At 40.0% G+C, this 17547-nt stretch overlaps 2 protein-coding genes across 2 annotated transcripts; one reads left to right on the forward strand and one right to left on the reverse strand.

Moving 5' to 3' along the window:
• Window positions 1-3657: 3657 nt before the first annotated feature.
• Window positions 3658-6544, forward strand: LOC147321486 (uncharacterized). Its single transcript, XM_086305422.1, has 3 exons — window positions 3658-4309; window positions 4419-4700; window positions 5193-6544. Exon 3 carries the CDS (start codon window positions 5435-5437, stop codon window positions 6221-6223), a length of 789 nt encoding a protein of 262 aa, XP_086161548.1. The 5' UTR covers window positions 3658-4309; window positions 4419-4700; window positions 5193-5434; the 3' UTR covers window positions 6224-6544.
• A 45-nt stretch (window positions 6545-6589) lies between these two features.
• Window positions 6590-9140, reverse strand: LOC147321487 (uncharacterized). The gene is made up of 4 exons (XM_086305385.1): window positions 8523-9140; window positions 8320-8420; window positions 7316-7499; window positions 6590-7056 (listed from the first exon to the last, which is right to left on the reverse strand). The coding sequence occupies exons 1-4, from the start codon at window positions 8919-8921 to the stop codon at window positions 6742-6744; spliced, it is 999 nt and encodes a 332-aa protein (XP_086161511.1). The 5' UTR covers window positions 8922-9140; the 3' UTR covers window positions 6590-6741.
• Window positions 9141-17547: the final 8407 nt, after the last annotated feature.

A 17547-nucleotide genomic window follows, 5' to 3' on the forward strand; every position in this document is an offset into this window, starting at 1 on the left:
GGTGAGCAGGTTAGTGTGAGAGGTTAATGTTAACACTTAAATGTTCATTAAATGTCCATGAACTGCTTAAAAAAATAATAAAAACAAACGGAGGGGGAAAACCCAAGCCATATCGTAAATAAGTCACTATCCAACATTAACCTATGTAATAGTGATGGGATTTCCGGCTCTTTTTAGAGATCCGGCTCTTTCGGTTCGGCTCACTAAAAAAAGCCGGCTCTTTCGGCTCCGAACCGGCTCTTCAGGTTGTTTTGTTGCTTTAATTAATTTATTATTAACAATAATATAAAATTATGCACAAAAGGAATTACTAACGCAAAAAAAGTGGTTTTATTTATATATATTTATATATAAATATATGCGGTGGCCCCTTAGAGACAAAACATGTACCAACTCCAAAACACATTTCTAGCATGAACTGAACTTCCAAAGCAGAGCTACTAGATCACTTAAATTACACAACTGAAAGCATGTGTGTATTGTTTGTGTATTTATACACCGGCACTATTCAAATAATTTAAAAAAAAGTTCATTTACCTGTTACTACCACACACCAAATCTGGTCGTTGGAACTTGCTGGCTTGTGTAGCCACAAGATAACAAAAGCTCAACACTGCGCCCAGCATCCTGGAGCACTTCTGTTGTCTTTTGTACGTGTTTTGAGTTTTAATGTGCTTCGGAGTTTTTACGTGCTTCTGAGTTTTTACGTGCTTCAGAGTTTGTACGTGCTTCGGAGTTTGTACATGTTTTTACGTGTTTTTGAGTTTGTACGTGTTTTTACGTGTTTTGGAGTTTGTACATGCTTCAGAGTTTGTACGTGATTTGAAGTTTGTATGTGCTTTGTCTCTAGGGGCCACCATAAATATACTTTTAATTATTCACTACACATAAAATGTAATAAATAAATCATATAATACATACTATTTAAATTTTCAGCTTTTTCCTTTTACAAATTTAAAGTGAAAACAACACAAAACACTGCAAATCACAACACAATTAAATATAAATTATAATATGAAAACACAAAGAAGATGCACATTCTCTGTCATATGGGCCCGCATGAATAAACTTTCTAAATCCTTTATCATCTGCAACCGAAAATAGTTGTGGATGATTACTATACATTTCTAATGTGACGTTGTTGTCCCTGGCTCTCTTTCTCTCTCTCTCCCTCTGGCTCTGTTCGTGTGCTACTAAGTGTAACTACCGCCCCTCCCCCCTCTGCCCGGCATAAAGCACAAGGCTGGCGTGCAGAGTGAAGCGGGAAAAAAAGTGCGAGAGAGAGGGTGAGAGAAAGAAAGAAAAAAAAACACGTGACGGCTCGCGATAAGGAGTCGGCTTGCGTCGTTCACTTCAAAGAACCGGCTCTAAGAGCCATTTTGTTTGCGAACGACCCATCACTACTATGTAAGTGATATTGCTGTTAACCTAGCTGAGGTCAACTTTGTCTAAGATAGAGCTGCTAAATAGCATTCATTCACTCATTCATGTCCACTGAATTGATTTTTCCTGCATGGTGATTATCATTATAGTTGGCCTTGGTGTTTAGGCCAAAAGGAAGAGCAGAGGTTCCGTCATCACTCCACGGTATTGTAGGATTGTGTCGGAATCCTCTGTTGTTTCTGGTTAGCCAACAAGGCTAAAGAAAAACTTTTTTTTCTGACAGGCTGCAAGTCACAAAGTGCCTAAAGATACAATTTAAAACGGGTTAATTACTAAGCTGATTGTTTAGCAACTTTATAGACTCAGCACTGTTTTAGTCATTCAGTTTAGTGCCTTTTTATGCTTGAATGGCTCATGGGTCAGTGTTAAGTGGTTTAACAAACAAGCAAACAGAAAAAAAACAACATTCCTCTCAAAATAATCAGTTACAAGGACTGATGAAGGAGACCTTTTGTATTAGCAGAATTATACACATATGTAAAATAAAAGGTAAAAAGAACAAGCAAATGAGATATTGAGAAATTTTAGTGCCTAGTGGAACACTATCATTTAGGAATGCAAAAAAATCCATGGCAATCAGTCTGCTGCTATGAACGCAGAGGAGGTTACTGGGTCATTGTCAAACTTTATTTATATATCTCATGATCCAGTCCTTCTCTTCCTGCCCTCACAGGCTGAGCTCATGTTCTGTCAGATTTAATGAGGTTGTTGAAGGTTGAGTGATGGACCAGAGCAGAACAACAGAGAGGCTGCATCCAGTTCCACTGCTTAACACCAACTAAAGAACTTCTGACAAACGAGTGCTTTCCTTCATTCCAATGAAGAATGCCACTTCTGGGTAACTCGCAGTTATACAGGAGTGACTGTGAGGTATCTAGTGCCAGCGAAAGCAAAAAACCCTAAATCACAACCATAAAATTTCCACTTTTGTCTGTGCCAGTCATGAATATTTTTTACTCTGGTCAGCAACTAATCCATTTTACCCAAAGTTCAGATTTTTGTCTAGTTTGTCATCCTCAAATATAGATGCTATCTTTCTGGAGGTACTCATAGACAGTTGCCACTGTTGTATGCAGTTATATGTGTAAGTGCATGTAACTGTGTTTAAGCTGCTGGGGGAATTAGTGTTGGATAAACTGGCATGTGAAATCTACACTAATTGTAATAGATGATGTTTCCAACAAAATCGGACTATCACCTATCTAAGAAGCAAGGGAAGCATTTAAGGAGAATGTGATAGTTGCAGGTTTCTTTTCCATCATCACTGGAGAAGCTGTGTGGCCCTCTTGCCAGGATTAAGAATATCTTTATTGGCCTTGCACAAAAGAGGCTTTAGTTTTAGAAGTAAACAAGAAACAGTAATTCCCATAAAATGAAGGAATTACACAAAAATTATTTTATTGTTTTCCCAATTTATTCAGTTGGCTCTTAGTGATGGGATTTCCGGCTCTAAGAGCCATTTCGTTCGCGACCGACCCATCACTATTGGCTCTGCCAGACTGGCTACAAATACAATGAAATTGAAAAAACAAACAAACAAAAAAAAAACAAAAACAAATTGAAAAACAACTTTTGGTTCGGCTCACTAAAAAGAGCCGGCTCTTTCAGCTCCGAACCGGCTCTTCAGGTTGTTTTGTTGTTTTAATTAATTTATTATTAACAATAATATAAAATTATGCACAAAAGGAATTACTAATGTAAAAAAAAGTGGTTTTATTTATATATGTTTATACATAAATATATGCAGTGGCCCCTAGAGACAAAACACGTACAAACTCCAAAAAGCACATACAAACTCCAAAACACATTTCTAGCATAAACTGAACTTCCAAAACAGAGCTACCTAGATCACCTAAATTACACAAATGAAAGCATGAAAGCATATGTGTATTGTTTGTGTATTTATACACAAGCATTAATATATTATTCAAATACATGTTATAAAACAAAACAAACTCGGGATCTCGCAAAACTTTTGCGAGATCTCGCAAAAGTTTTAGCCGCATTCGAGGTCGAGACCTACTACAGCCGGGAGGAACACCACTTTCCCGGCACATCGTGCCTCGACCTCCTGGTCGGCTTCGAGCCAGCGTCCGAAGAATGCAGCTAAAAGTTTTGCGAGATCTCGCAAAAGCTTTGCGAGATCCCGAGTTAGTTTTGCGAGATCTCGCAAAAGTCCGTCTTAATTTTTTTTTCTCCCATGTCCCCTGCGGGGCTCCGTACGAGAGAGAGGGTGAGAGAAAGAAAGAAAAAAAAAGCGGCTCGCGATAAGGAGCCGGCTCGCGTCGTTCACGTCAAAGAACCGGCTCTAAGAGCCATTTCGTTCGCGACCGACCCATCACTATTGGCTCTGCCAGACTGGCTACAAATACAATCAAATTGAAAAAACAAACAAACAAAAAAAAAACAAAAACAAATTGAAAAACAACGTACTACTGCCAGGTATTGGGACAGTGGGACAGTGTTTTGTTCTTTCGCGTGGCGAGTTGGGATGGTCAGATTAGACTCCTTAGACTTAAAACTCCTTAAATTGCTGCAATAGCTAGGTTTCATTTGACGTAGACGTGACGTCGACGTAAAGCGCGAAATTTGACTGGCGGTCGGAAGTGAAAAAGATAAGCGCAAAATCACAGACAGACAGTACGCAAAATGCCTATGTCCTGTTGTGTTTACGGATGCTCCAGTAGGTCGACCAGAGAAACTGATAAACGGTATTTTAGGGTACCAAAAATAGCCCAACGAAGAGGAGAAAAATGGAAAATTCTAACCGAAAAACGTAGGAAAAAATGGATTTTAAATTTACGTTTACAGTCGGGAGGAGCAGAGTCTGCCAATGCCCGTGTCTGCAGCGACCACTTCGTCAGAGGTAATGTTATGTTTGCAAACGAACTTATTAGCATTAGGTTGTCGTTAAATTCTCGTTTACTTAGTGCTTTTAAGTTAGTAGTCTAATATTGACTTGATTGGGACTATAGGCTGCCCAAGTGCTTTGGATGACGAAGAGTCGGAGGACTGGGCTCCGACGGTCAATCTCGGCTACGAACGAAAACCCAGATCGGAATCAGTTCTCAAACGAGAGAAAAGAATGAAGCTTAAGGCAGAACAGCATCGATGTGCAGAGGCGATTTTGGATATGCAACAGACGGCTGAGAGCCCGGATTTGAGCCTAGTGACAGTGGAGAACCCCGAACTGCAGCTTCAAGCTGAGAATCCACAACCAGAAGACTTCAGTGTGAATGAGACATTGACTTATCCAGGTAAGATATTGTGCTGAGATGTAAAACAAACAAGAATCATGTCAAAGAGAAAAAGATGCCATTATCTGTAATGATTATGGTCCAAGTTACATATTACATGTTTGTGATTTTTTAATCACAGAGTAAATCCATACCATTTTATTCAGAAAAAAAGAAAAAGTGGCACTTATTACCGTCAGGCACACACCACAGGTTTTTGTACACTGCTATGGTTCTTATATTGCCAGATTCCAGACAGTCTCCTTTCACAGATAAGTAAAGATATCCGTAATGTAAGGTTTCTGTGGTGAGAAACATATAAATATATTTTTTGTTTAGACGCAACATGTTTTTTTGTTGATTAAAAAAAATAATTACATTAAATTAACATAGTGAATTAAACACATTACACCAGATTCTAATAGCCCACTAAAAAACTCCTACAGTGAAAATGAGTAAAAATTGAGGTTGCCTCTATTATGCTGATTATGCTCCCCCACTGTTATATTGCAGGCTGTGCGGATGCTGGATGCCAGACAGAGCTGACGATGGATGACATCGAGAAGATGGAGGATGTTTTGAGACAGAACACAGCAGAGCTGGTTGATCTTTGGAGCAAGGCTCTGGACACACAGTTCAGCCAGGAGGCTTTTGAAAAAAATTAAGACAAGACAAAGTTCTACACAGGGCTCCCCAACTTCTTAGTTTTAATTCAGATTTTTGAACTGTGCGAGCCCTATATCACCTCGGGACCTATGTCTTTGTTGTCCAAATTTGAACAATTCATACTAGTTTTGCTGAGGCTGAGACTAAATCTGCCCCTGAAAGATTTAGCTTTCAGGTTCAATATTTCTCTGTCCACTGCTTATAGAGTTTGGCATAAAGTAATTGACATACTTCATAAAAGGTTAGAGTTCCTAATTGAGTGGCCAGAGCGACATGTTCTTCAAGCTACGATGCCACTGAGTTTCAGACAGGCATTTGGATGTAAAGTGGCTGTGATTGTTGATTGCTTTGAAGTCTTTATTGAGAGACCATCTAATCTTCTTGCACAAGCTCAAACTTGGTCCAACTACAAGCACCATCACACTGTAAAATTTTTGATTGGTGTTGCCCCCCAAGGCTACGTCACTTACATATCTTCTGCCTGGGGAGGGAGAGTTAGCGATAAGCAGATCACAATAGAGAGTGGCCTCCTAAAGAACTTGTTACCTGGAGATATTGTCCTTGCAGATCGTGGGTTCAATATTGGCGATAATGTGGGGTTTTACTGTGCTTCACTACAGACACCGGCATTCACTAAAGGGAGAAAACAGCTGTCAGCCTATGAAGTGGCAGAGACAAGGAAAATAGCCAATTTGCGTATCCATGTTAAGCGAGTCATAGGTTTAGTCAGGAGGAAATATCAAATTCTGCAGAGCAGGGCTATGCCAATAGAGAACATGTCCACAAAGCCAGGTGAGACACATGCATTGATCGACAAGATTGGGGTAATTTGTTGTGCCTTATCAAATCTCTCCGAGTCTGTTGTCCCACTGGAGTAAGGGGGGTGGGTGGTAATCAATCAGTTAAAAAAAATTAAATGTCTTGTCACTGTCACGGCTCACAGAAGGGGGTGGAGAGGAAGAGTAGTGTCCAGTATCTGCTGCTTGGCTCTGGTGATAAGTAGAACAGGGTAGAGTAATAGTAGTACCTAAGTCCTGACTCCTGATTAGTCTGTAAATGTTTTCAAATGAAATATTTTTCTCCAACTGTCATATTGTGCTGGCAGTTTGTACAGTATTATACTGTGAGATGGATTGCAATCTATTTTGTTTATTTGTTTAAAAGTCTAATCTTGTAAATAAACCACCAATGTATTATTATGCTGCCTCAATAGCATTTAATCATTGTGTAGTGTTACACAACACTTAAATGACACAATTAAATGTACAATAAAATTAAATGACAATTTGTACTCTAATGCTACGTCAGAGCAAATACAATAGCCAGAACTCATAATGACTACCATCAGGTCATAACAATATTCAAAATGTCATTATGTTGTCGTCCTTTTATCACATTACACATGTATGTTTGTAACTTGCTGTCCCAGTATTTCTGGGAGTATACTGTTTCTAAAAAAACACTCAACTTTAGGAATCGCATCATCCCAAAACTCAAGGTCAGGCAAAATCCTTTCAACAAATATGTCATTGCGGTTCCACACAACAAAGTCACAGTACTCTGCATTTGCAATGTGAAGCTGTGCCTGAATTTGGTAATAGTAGTCATGAGTTGGGTCCAGTCTGACATTATCCCCGTCACTGATGAGGCAGAAGCCCTTCTCCCCAGCACGCATGCGCAGGTTGACCGCATCTTTCTGAGAGTGTGGGCACTAAAATCACAGTGATGAGAACAACAATCAAGATTTATCTGATGAAACAGTGAAGAAGCAAAGATGATGGGTGTGGTCTGTGTTATCATAATCTCTCATTGCCCAAAACAAATGTCTATTTGACACAGACAATAAAGCCTCATCTTAATTGAACAATAGATTAGAAATTAGAAAAGGTATTTCCTGCATTTTTACTCAGTTCACTGATTCTTATGGAAAGATGTCACACCTATGGCCTTGACTACAACAGAGTCAATACCTTAATCTCGCAGATGCCAGTTCCATGACAGTCACAAGTGACTATCCCATCAGGGGAGGACCCCATGTATGGCCACTTGGGGTTCAGCCAGAGACCGCTGTCCATACATGAGAAGCCTGCATGCTCCTGGCTCATAAGCTTCTCATATGCTCCTCTGGCTTGTGCTTCATGTTTGCATCCATAACTATAAACAGTACACATGCCAAACATGAAAAGGAAATTATTACTTAGTATTGGATGTGTAAAACAGTAAAGTGATGTATTATACAATATGCCATTACCCCTCACCTGCAACCTGCCCGGCTTGATTAGATCTACCAGGAGCTTGAAGCCCCCGCCGGTATAGCCTACAGGGTCATTGAGGCACTCAAGCTTCCCCACCACGACAAGGTAGCAGTATAGGGGAAGATATTTTATCCTACTATCACATGAAGTCCCAATATAACATTCTTTATCCTACATTTTGCTTTTTGGCTTACCTTTTTAACATGAGATGGCATCAGCCACTTGCACTGCTCTGATGTGCATGTCGCTCTCATTTTCACCCCAGCTTCAACTGCAAAAAGAACAGCTCCAACGTGCGAGCATGATTCTGATAGTCTGGAAATAGAGCACATAATCTTTTTAACATGAAATGCAATATTTACAGTACATTTTGATGATGCATAGCTTACTAATACTAATGTGCAATGGCACTTTATTTGAAGTAACATGTTTATTCATTAACTCTTTCTCAACAGCCTATAGAGAAATCATTATCTAAGTGATGACATGACTGAATAGTTCTACCCTCTATCTGAAAAATGCATCTGAGTGTCATGAGGGATCTAAGGCAATAACACAAATTCTTAGCTGATGAATTCTTAGCTAAAAGAAAACACTCTCTCCCCACTACTACTGAAGTACACCTGCAAAATGCTAGCAGTGCCCTATGCGTATATGTGTGTGTGTGTGTATGTGTGTGTTCTCATTGCAATAACATCCTACTTAATTAGGCTACTAACCCTGCCATACAATTGCAATGAGCTGCAATCACTTCTCCATCCTCCTTTGCAATTACCCAAGTCTTCAGAGGTGTCTCGTTAGACCGCTGAGAATGGTTTACCTTGAAACAAACAACTGTCACTCTAACGAAGTCCTAAGGATGTGGCATGTTTGTTGACGTTAAAGCCGCTACCGCTAACTGTTAGCGTGTTTAAGATAAAGCAATATAAGAACAAACACTCACCCTTGCAAACACCAAACTGTATCCATCACGGAGACGTTTTGTTCCAAGGTTGTGGACCCACCCGCTGACAAAAAAATTGTACGCCTCCAGACTCTTGAAAGCTTTCATTTGCTGCCTAGTGTAGTAAGAAGTCTGGAGGACCAAGTAGTTGGTGATATCCACAGCCTCGATAGTAGGCAAATCCTTTACTTCTGTGGTGTATTCGGACATTTTCAAAGAATACGGATCACGTCCGATATATTTTTTAACTATCTGTTTATATCTCTCCTGAGAAACGGGGTCTAAAGTTGCACAATAGCTGCTCTCCTGACTCTCCACAGTGTCCTCCATGTTTACTTCCGCCCTCCACTCAAAAATCGCGCTGCCTCCGCACGTCATCAGAACCACGTGACCGCAACCCAACTATTTGCTAATTGCAGCAAGTATAGTGGCAGTAGCCATACCTGACAGTCTGTCTCCTCCTCTAAAGACGTTCATCAGTGGTGATCTTGCTGCTTAACACTCACTTGTAAATAAACCTTTAAAGTCTTCTAATGGTTGCAGGCTGCTCTTTGGGTCAAAAAAATTAGAAAACTATGACAGCTATATGAATCAAAGCAACCCAAACCAGGGCGAGGATATGATACTGTGTGAATAGCTGAGAACAGTAGTATATATGTATTTTGTGTGTTTACTAAGAGTATCATATTACAGATGACTTTCTATACACCTGCTGTACTGCGGCATGTAAAAAGCAATGAAAAAGAAAAAAGGAAAGAGACAAAAAAAAAAAACCTTTCATCTATCCATAGATGATTTTTAAAAAATAATTTACTTAATATTGTCAGGTTTTATGGTCTGGCAGGCAAAGTAGAACCCAAGTGCAGGACTGCGAACGTACGAGGTAAAAGTCAAAACAGCTTTTTTGCTGAAGACTTGCGAACTTAACAAAACATGAGTCAGGAACACACACGAACATACACACAAGATGGTGATTAGAGAAGTGGAGACAGCTGGGAGCACAGCATCGAGAAATCAGGAGTAACAAGAAAGGAGAGGCAAAACTGAACATAACACACACAAGAGAAAGGACTCTCAAAATGCAACAGAGTAACTTCCACAGGATACGCTGAAGACAAGACACAGAGATGGAACTTGGAGACAAAACTAGAATCAGAAATATAGATAACAAACTCATTACAAAAAGCAAAACTCAAGATTAAACTGCACAGAACTTGAATTTAAATACAACCCCTTGTGCAAAAGAAAGAATCTTGACTCCACAACAAAACTCAAAATGCTGGGTCAATGACCTAGGACCATAACATATACTGAGAAAGACAGCACATGTAGAACTTTTTTTTGTACCATGTAACACATCCTACCACCATTTTACTTTAAAAATATACATAAAAAAATAGTGTGAAAAACAAACCAAAAAACCTGGGTTCTTGGTTGTGATAAGTCACCAGTGTTTCCATAGCATTTTAATAGCACGTCTACTCAAAAACAACGTAAAAATTAAGAAAAGATCTCGAACTGGTCTGTCCATTTCATATAAATTAAGAAAATGTTTTTGGATATATTCTAGAATGAGACACTATAAACATGCATTTTTATTTCTAATATTTCTAAATATTAGACAGATATTTGCAGAGATTGCATTTGTGACATTGTTTTAATGCCTGATTACATTCATTACATACTATATATATTTGTGTACATTTGGTAGAGTATACTTTTGGTGATTTTGTCTTTCCTGCTTCTTCATCCAAACACTATTCCTGTCTCCCCATATCCAACAAGTCAATGTCTATTCAGTGTTCTGATTTATGGCCTGCTATTGTTGTTGCTTTGTGATATTGTTGAACAGTGCAGACTGTGATTGCCTCTTCAGACCCCTTGCCACTCTATACCCTGTTCTGTCACCACAGGGCCCCCTTGAGGACCTTACATACACTCTAATTGGTTTGGGAAGGATTTGGCAGCCTTTGAACTAAGGACAGCAGAGAATGTGAAGAGTGAGGCTGAGCTACTAAAAAAGAAAGAAAGAAAGAAAGAAAATGACCAAGAAAAGGAAGAGAGGAGTGGTAAAGTGAATGAGTGTTTTTTTTTTTTTTTTAATCATGCACCGATAACGCTGAAACATCACAATGCTATGCATTCTACTTTTGAATAAACAACACTGACATGTGCAGTAATGCAAGTTGAATGCAAACTAGCCTTAAATTGGACAGATCAGGGTGGAGTGAAATACATTCACATGCGGACACAGAAAGGGGCGGATGAAACATGTCTGACAGACAGAAAACTGTCAATTAAAAATGATCTGTGAAAGCCAAGGCTATTTTGAAGTCAAACCTACTCCAATGTAAGTCTGATGAGTGGAGTTAGTTATGAGACACAAATTTCTTCTTTATCACTGTAACCTTTTAAAGTAATCCAGAGTGAAAGCACGTTTTTGGACAATTAGTTAATCTCTGTCATGCAACTCTCTTTTGCAGTATGCAGAAGATTTCTGAATATAAATGTCATTTTATAGACTGCCACTAACAGACATTTTGAGAGACGTGACTTGTGAAATGCCATACAGTCATGTTCACTCTGGGTTCAGCTAGCTATGAACTAGCTATGTTCATCATCTGAAATTAGCACTGAGCTCTTTCAGTCCACTTCACTTTAAGCAGATCCAGCCAGTGTGTGTATTGTCTGTGCATTTGGGTCGGTGACAGTTCAAAAAAGGAGATTGTTTTTGTTCCGTTTCAGCTCCTGATGATGACCAGGTATGCTTAATTATTATATGCTTTGTTTGTTAGCAGGGTACAGTTACTGCTTACATTATGGTAAAAGAGTCATTCCTGAACCTTTAGATGTGGTTGGTTTTTACATGTGTTTTTCTGTCAGAAACAACATGGCAAGTGAGATCAATAAAAGGTAGTTAAGGAATAATATTTTTTTGATATAAAACTCTTCTGCTGGAAAATTGCTGGGTTACAGCTGGGCATTCTCTGTATAAATCTAACAGCTTACGTGGAGCAAAAACTATGGCATGACGTATAAAACTGTATACAGTGCAATTTGCAGTAAGTTGCCAAAACTTATTAAATAAATGTGGATGTAATATAGTTTACAATAATGTTACCGACATATGAGTTAATATTTTAACCCATATCCAATTTCTTCCACCTATGCAGGTTGCAGGGGCAGTTTTCTTTGCAAAAATGCTCAGACCTATTCATTACTCATTGACCTACTCAATGCTCAGACCTACCCACGCTACTCATTACTGAGTTCATGTTTGTGACTTTGATTTCTGTTTTGGGGGGTTTAAGGGGTTTTTGGGGGTGTGGTCCTAAACTTTTGATCAACTGTTAAACAGCTTCTTTGAGTTTAAGCTTTGTTTCCAATAAATTCCATACTCAAAAAATGTTTTGTCCGACTCCCATTTCCTCTTGTTGCTGAAGCTCTACTACTACTATTACTTTGAACCTTGTTAAGATCCAACCATGCAAAATATGATTTTTTGCCATTTTTCAAGTGGTCTTAAACTTTTGATCAGGACTGTATTACAAGGCCCGGGAGCCAGAGTGAGCGGGAGACGGATGAATGGTTGAGTTTTCCTTCCTGTCCTTAGATGGGGGTGAAACAGGGGCGAGCAGGGGGCAGGCAGGCGAAGTGAGGGAAATCCGTACTTTTTGGTGGAGGTGAATGAGAAGCCGGCACGTGGCTGCAAACAGTGACAATGATGAGAGTGGAGGTGATGGAAGCTGCAGGCACAACCAGAGGACACAATTGTTGAAGAATAAATCAAAAAGCGATGAAGCCGTGTTGTCACCATAGGTACCTGACAGACCGGTGAGGAAGAGATGGCCATGACTTAAATGCAGCTACGCTGATTGCTGCTGACGAGCAGCGGATGGGTGAGAGTGGACTGTGTTCCGCCCCGGATCGGATCCAGGAAAACACAGGCAGGGACAGAAAAACACTAGCCGGTAACTTAGACCTAGACACTCGAGGCAGCTGCTTCAGGTTTGTGAACCTTGAAATTATTTGCAAAGTAAAATGAGAAAAACGGTGCAAACTGAGGTGTGAACAGTTTGAGACTTACCTTAAAAGATGCTGCTATTTTTGCAAAAATATAAGGGATCTATATAATTAGAAACAGTCATTACATTATCTTACTACTACTATTGCAGGAGGATTTCATTTTTTTTAAATTGAAGTTTATTATTAGTTTTATATTAATTTAGATGCATGCAAATATAGGACTTATAAATACAGGCCTGAATACATATTTCATTTATGCACTTTACAACTCTATGGACATTTTGCTAAAATACCATGTTTGTTATTACAGGTGCCTGCTAGTCAGTTGGAGTCTGAAAGAAGAGATACACAACGGTGAATGGTTGGAGAACATTTGACTTTGGTGTGTGTGTGTGTGGTGCAAGGGGTACGGGTGGGAGTGGGGATGGGGGGTAGTGATGGATGGCAAAGCCCAGCTGAGCATATTGCTCCCTTAATAAAAGCTGCCCTGCAATCCACATGCAGCTGAGGGTGTATTTTCTCTCTGTGACTCCCTCCTCACTTCACCATCATTTTTAAGAGCGAAAACTGGTTTAAGTGTCAGAAAGAATGATGCCCCTCGTCATACTGCACCTCACCTCTGAGCAGTATCAACAGCTATATTCACACCATGTGGCTCTCTATTGGAGTGTGCTGTTTTCTTTTTTAACTCCTGTTTTTACCAAGGGTCCAGAACAGGCAAGTAAGACAGAAGACAATGTCAAACTTTCATCAAATAAGTTGTTACCCAAAAGTAACGTTAGTCTTTTCTTTAAGACGACTTGGTTGGTAATAGATTTTTATTTTTTAAATGTCATCAGTTCTAGAGAGGAATTGTGACTTTGGTTAATATTAGCCCTCATTTTGAAGTAGGGTTGCCAACTCCCTGAAAAATAAATAAGGGACACCTCGTGGCCAGGGCCGGGCAGCCCAGTTCACCCTTCCCAGTGTGGTGAATTTTGTAGCTCTTTTTTTTGTGTGTGAAATTATTTTTTAACCATTTGACTTGAATTTGATTTAAGCAGATGCATATTCTTTGTGATATGACCATATGGGAAACAAATTATCATTTAGCCATTTATTTTTAGCTCAAAATGACAACATTAACACAGTAAAACAGGTCTCTTTCTTAAACAGAAGCCTGTCATGCTTAACTTTTGAGAATATAAGTAAATCTTTCTTTAAAAGAACTCTGTCCTGCTTAACTTAAAGCTGCTCCTGTTTATAAACCCACTTGTTCCCATGATTACGCATCATAACTCATCATCATTATTAATCTATGTATTACTTTTATGTATTAGTGATCTATTTGTTGTACTCATGTATCCTTGCAGTTGTTTATTACACAAAATAAATTATATTATCACACTTCTGGCCACATAGCGCTGATATTCACTGCACATGCCCATATTAACCTTAACCAGAGGGTTTAAAAAAACAAACCAATGTTTACATACCATATCTGCTTCTGCCGTGGCCTGGTGGACAAAAAATTGGTTAAGGGTTCCCCGAGCTTTCACGCCCCTCATGTTCTTCATGTGCCCACCACTAGAAGCATGCCTATGGAAAAAGTGCGCCGGCGCACAGTGCACTGCGCTTTATAGGTGTTATCGTGCACTTTTCCAGCCAGGTGTTTTCCTTTTCCCATCCCTCCCTGTACTTTTGCAGCCTTTTTTTTCTCTGAGGGGAACAAACATTGCTGGTCTAATGCTGGGCTTACACTGTGCGATTTTTGGCCCATTTTGAGATGATTTTTGAGTCGTGCGACCGATTTGGTGATCGGCCCGATTTTGGCCTTCATCGTGCATCGTGTAGTATACGTGGGGTAACGAGAAGCGATTAACACCTCATGACCAGCTCCCGATCATCAATCGCTCGTGAGCCGCTCACACTGCTCACGCGCAAACACGTAAACGTCGGTGAAAAAGATGGAGCAGCACGGCTGTGCAGCGTGTGATCTGGACACAAGCGATGGAGGCACAACTTGTAGAACTTTGGAAAGCTCATCCGAGCCTTTTCGATGTGGCATCACAAAATTATCACGACCACAACAACCGTGAAAATAGTTGGATCTACACTGCTGCTCAATCACAGCTGCCTGATTAATGTTTTTCATTAGCAATTTAGCAAAGTTGATGGTGGTGGTGTGTCTGTGTGAGTGAAAGACAGAGAGAGCGAGCGACAGATTTTCTGTTATAACCTTCATTTTATGGAGGCACAGTGTGAGCGCTCAGGTCGCATCAGAGCATCGGGCGGTATAGTGTGAGACTCTGCATCGTGACCTACCAACTTCTAACCCCTGCGAGTCAATCGTGCAGTTTGAGCAGAAGCTGAATCGCGTGACTGAAAAAATCGCACAGTGTCTGCCCAGCTTTAGGCGTACTGTCGTCCGAGACTTGCACCGCAGTTTGTTTCACATTTTCTCCAATTGGTATTTTGAGATGAGACAAATTAATAAAATGCATTTCACTATGGGCTATAATAAAGTACAGTCAATGAAACTGAGTAAAATCAATGTAGACTTGAATAAAATAACTAGCATCTAAAATCAAACTGTAAGACTTCAGTTTGTGCATGAATTTGGACACTCAAATGTTATTAATTTTGACATAATTAGCTTTTCTGTGTTTTAAAACTATAAACTGCTTTTCATACTTAGCCTTCAACAGTTTGTCCACATGTGCCTAGAAGTCCCATAGGATGTTAGCCCGGTCATCCTCATTCTCTTCCAGGCCATACTCACCACAAATGTTCCAGTATACTATGCTAGCCATTTGGTTATGGCATCTCACTATGACATTGTACGCTAGGTGAAAGGAAGGTGGCTAAGGACTGATGCTGGCTGCACTGTCTTGTTTTTATGTCAGTGTCTTCTATCTATTCCTTTGGCCTGCAGATCTGATGACTGTCAGGGTATAGGTGTCGATTGCCCAGATCTTGTCCTTCCCATTCAACTGAGTCTGCAGGACTTGGTGGTTGAGGCATTTCTAGTGGTCCCCTCATGATTCCCAGGTACGTATCGTTGTCCTTGATGTCTGCAATGTTACCTTGCCTACTGAGGGGGTTCAGGCCTATGCAGAACAGTGGGGACAGAGCATCTTCTTGCTAGATCCTGTACTTGACGGTGACTTTTACTGTTGGCTTGAAGTTGGCCTGTGGTGTTGCACCAGCCCTTTGTGCTGTCTTGAGCTTGGCCTCTAGTCTCCTTCGTATGGAGTTCAACTCATCCATCCATCCATCCATTCGCTACCGCTTATCCTTTTCAGGGTCGCGGGGGGTGCTGGAGCCAATCCCAGCTGTCATAGGGCGAGAGGCGGGGTACACCCTGGACAGGTTGCCAGTCTGTCGCAGGGCTAACACACAAGGACATTCATACTCACATTCACACCTAGTGGCAATTTGGATTATCCAATTAACCTATCCCCACAAACTGCATGTCTTTGGACGGTGGGAGGAAGCCGGAGTACCCGGAGGGAACCCACGCAGACACGGTGAGAACATGCAAACTCCACACAGAAAGACCCTGGCCTGATGGTGGAATTGAACTCAGGACCTTCTTGCTGTGCGGCAACAGTGCTAACCACCGTGCTGCCCGGAGTTCAACTCAATTCAATTAAATATTATTTCTATAGCACCAAATCACAACAGCAGTTGCCTCAAGGTGATTTATTTTGTAAGCTAAATATCCTACAATAATACAAAGAAAAAAAGAAAAACCAAACAATCATATGACGCGCCCTATGAGCAAGCACTTTGGCAACAGTGGGAAGGAAAAACTCCCATTTAACAGGAAGAAATGTCCAGAGAGACAGGATGATAAGTTGTGGCTGGACACTGGGTGATTAAATATCAACAACGGTGACTGGATGTCTAGAGAGAATTGATTTTATAATTTTTGACTCCCCCCCCCCCTTTTTTTTTTTCCCTGTCAGATTATAATTTCAAGAGGATTCGGAATTCCATGGTCTCCTACTGGATTACAACTTCCAAGGACTTGAATCCTGTCTTATTGGGTCATATCTACACAGAAGGGACAAGGCATGCCTATTCTCTCCAACCTCTCTCCTCTGAAAGATCAGAACAAAGTGAGCAATACCATAGAGTAGGTTAAATAGATAATTATAATTCAAGTGATGTGATTATTTGTTATTATCATAATTATTACTTTTTATTTATTGCTTTGTTCCTGGGAAAATTGCTTTGAGAAATTATCCCACATTCAAAACTCTAAATTGTGTACATTACCTTCTTAACCCTTTGATTTTTACCTTTACTGCTTCACAGAGTATTAGTTTACATCGGTATCGATAGCACTTCCAGGTTACTCCAACCTTTAAAAGTAACAGACCCCAGGGACTATTTTCCAGACCACTAAACCCAGTCATGTTGCAATGAGCGTGGCTGGTAAAATTTGCAAGGCTGCGCAGGTTGAATTTAATGAATGAATGAATGAATTTAATACAAGAGAAACTATGGAACAGGTGAAGCACTGTGAATAGTTTCCAGATGGACTGTGCAAATAATAGAAGAACACAAAACATTAATTGTGATACTGTTAGTGTGCAATGTATGTAAATGTGAACGTGACTCTGTTTTTTTCTCCAATATGAATTGCAGAAATTCATATTGGAGAATTTAAATGACACAACTGACCTTAAATTGCCACAGTCAGATTTTTGTGTCAGCTTTGTGTACAATATATTGGCAATGAATCTGCATTTATAATTACATTAATTGCAAATTTGTGATTAATTGCAAATCTCTGTCAATCTGTTTGAGAGTGATTACAGTCACAGTTACAGAGTGGAAGAGGGACAGGTTGCCACCCACTCTAAGTGATCTTTGAGATTGAAGGTGGTCACTGAGAAGTCGAGGGTGTTGTATGTAAAACCTCTGGGTATCCAGCTGGCTGCTGCAGCTGGTTGCTGAGCAGATAGCAATAAATAAAACATAAAATAAA

Source organism: Aulonocara sp. 'chitande type north' Nkhata Bay, linkage group LG9 (assembly GCF_057382095.1).
Source record: "Aulonocara sp. 'chitande type north' Nkhata Bay isolate Kocher_YH1m ecotype deep benthic linkage group LG9, A_spYH_male_GT1.1, whole genome shotgun sequence".
NCBI lineage: Eukaryota > Metazoa > Chordata > Actinopteri > Cichliformes > Cichlidae > Aulonocara > Aulonocara sp. 'chitande type north' Nkhata Bay.

Excerpts from the sequence above, each read along its gene's own strand:
- LOC147321486 (XM_086305422.1), top strand. The coding sequence starts at position 5,435 with ATGTCTTTGTTGTCCAAATTTGAACAATTCATACTAGTTTTGCTGAGG.
- LOC147321487 (XM_086305385.1), bottom strand. The coding sequence starts at position 8,921 with ATGACGTGCGGAGGCAGCGCGATTTTTGAGTGGAGGGCGGAAGTAAAC. Across the intron at positions 8,421-8,522 it reads TGAGTGTTTGTTCTTATATT|GTAAACCATTCTCAGCGGTC; the intron begins GCTTTATCTTAA and ends GTTTGTTTCAAG. Across the intron at positions 7,500-8,319 it reads CATTGCAATTGTATGGCAGG|TTATGGATGCAAACATGAAG; the intron begins GTTAGTAGCCTA and ends TACTGTTTATAG.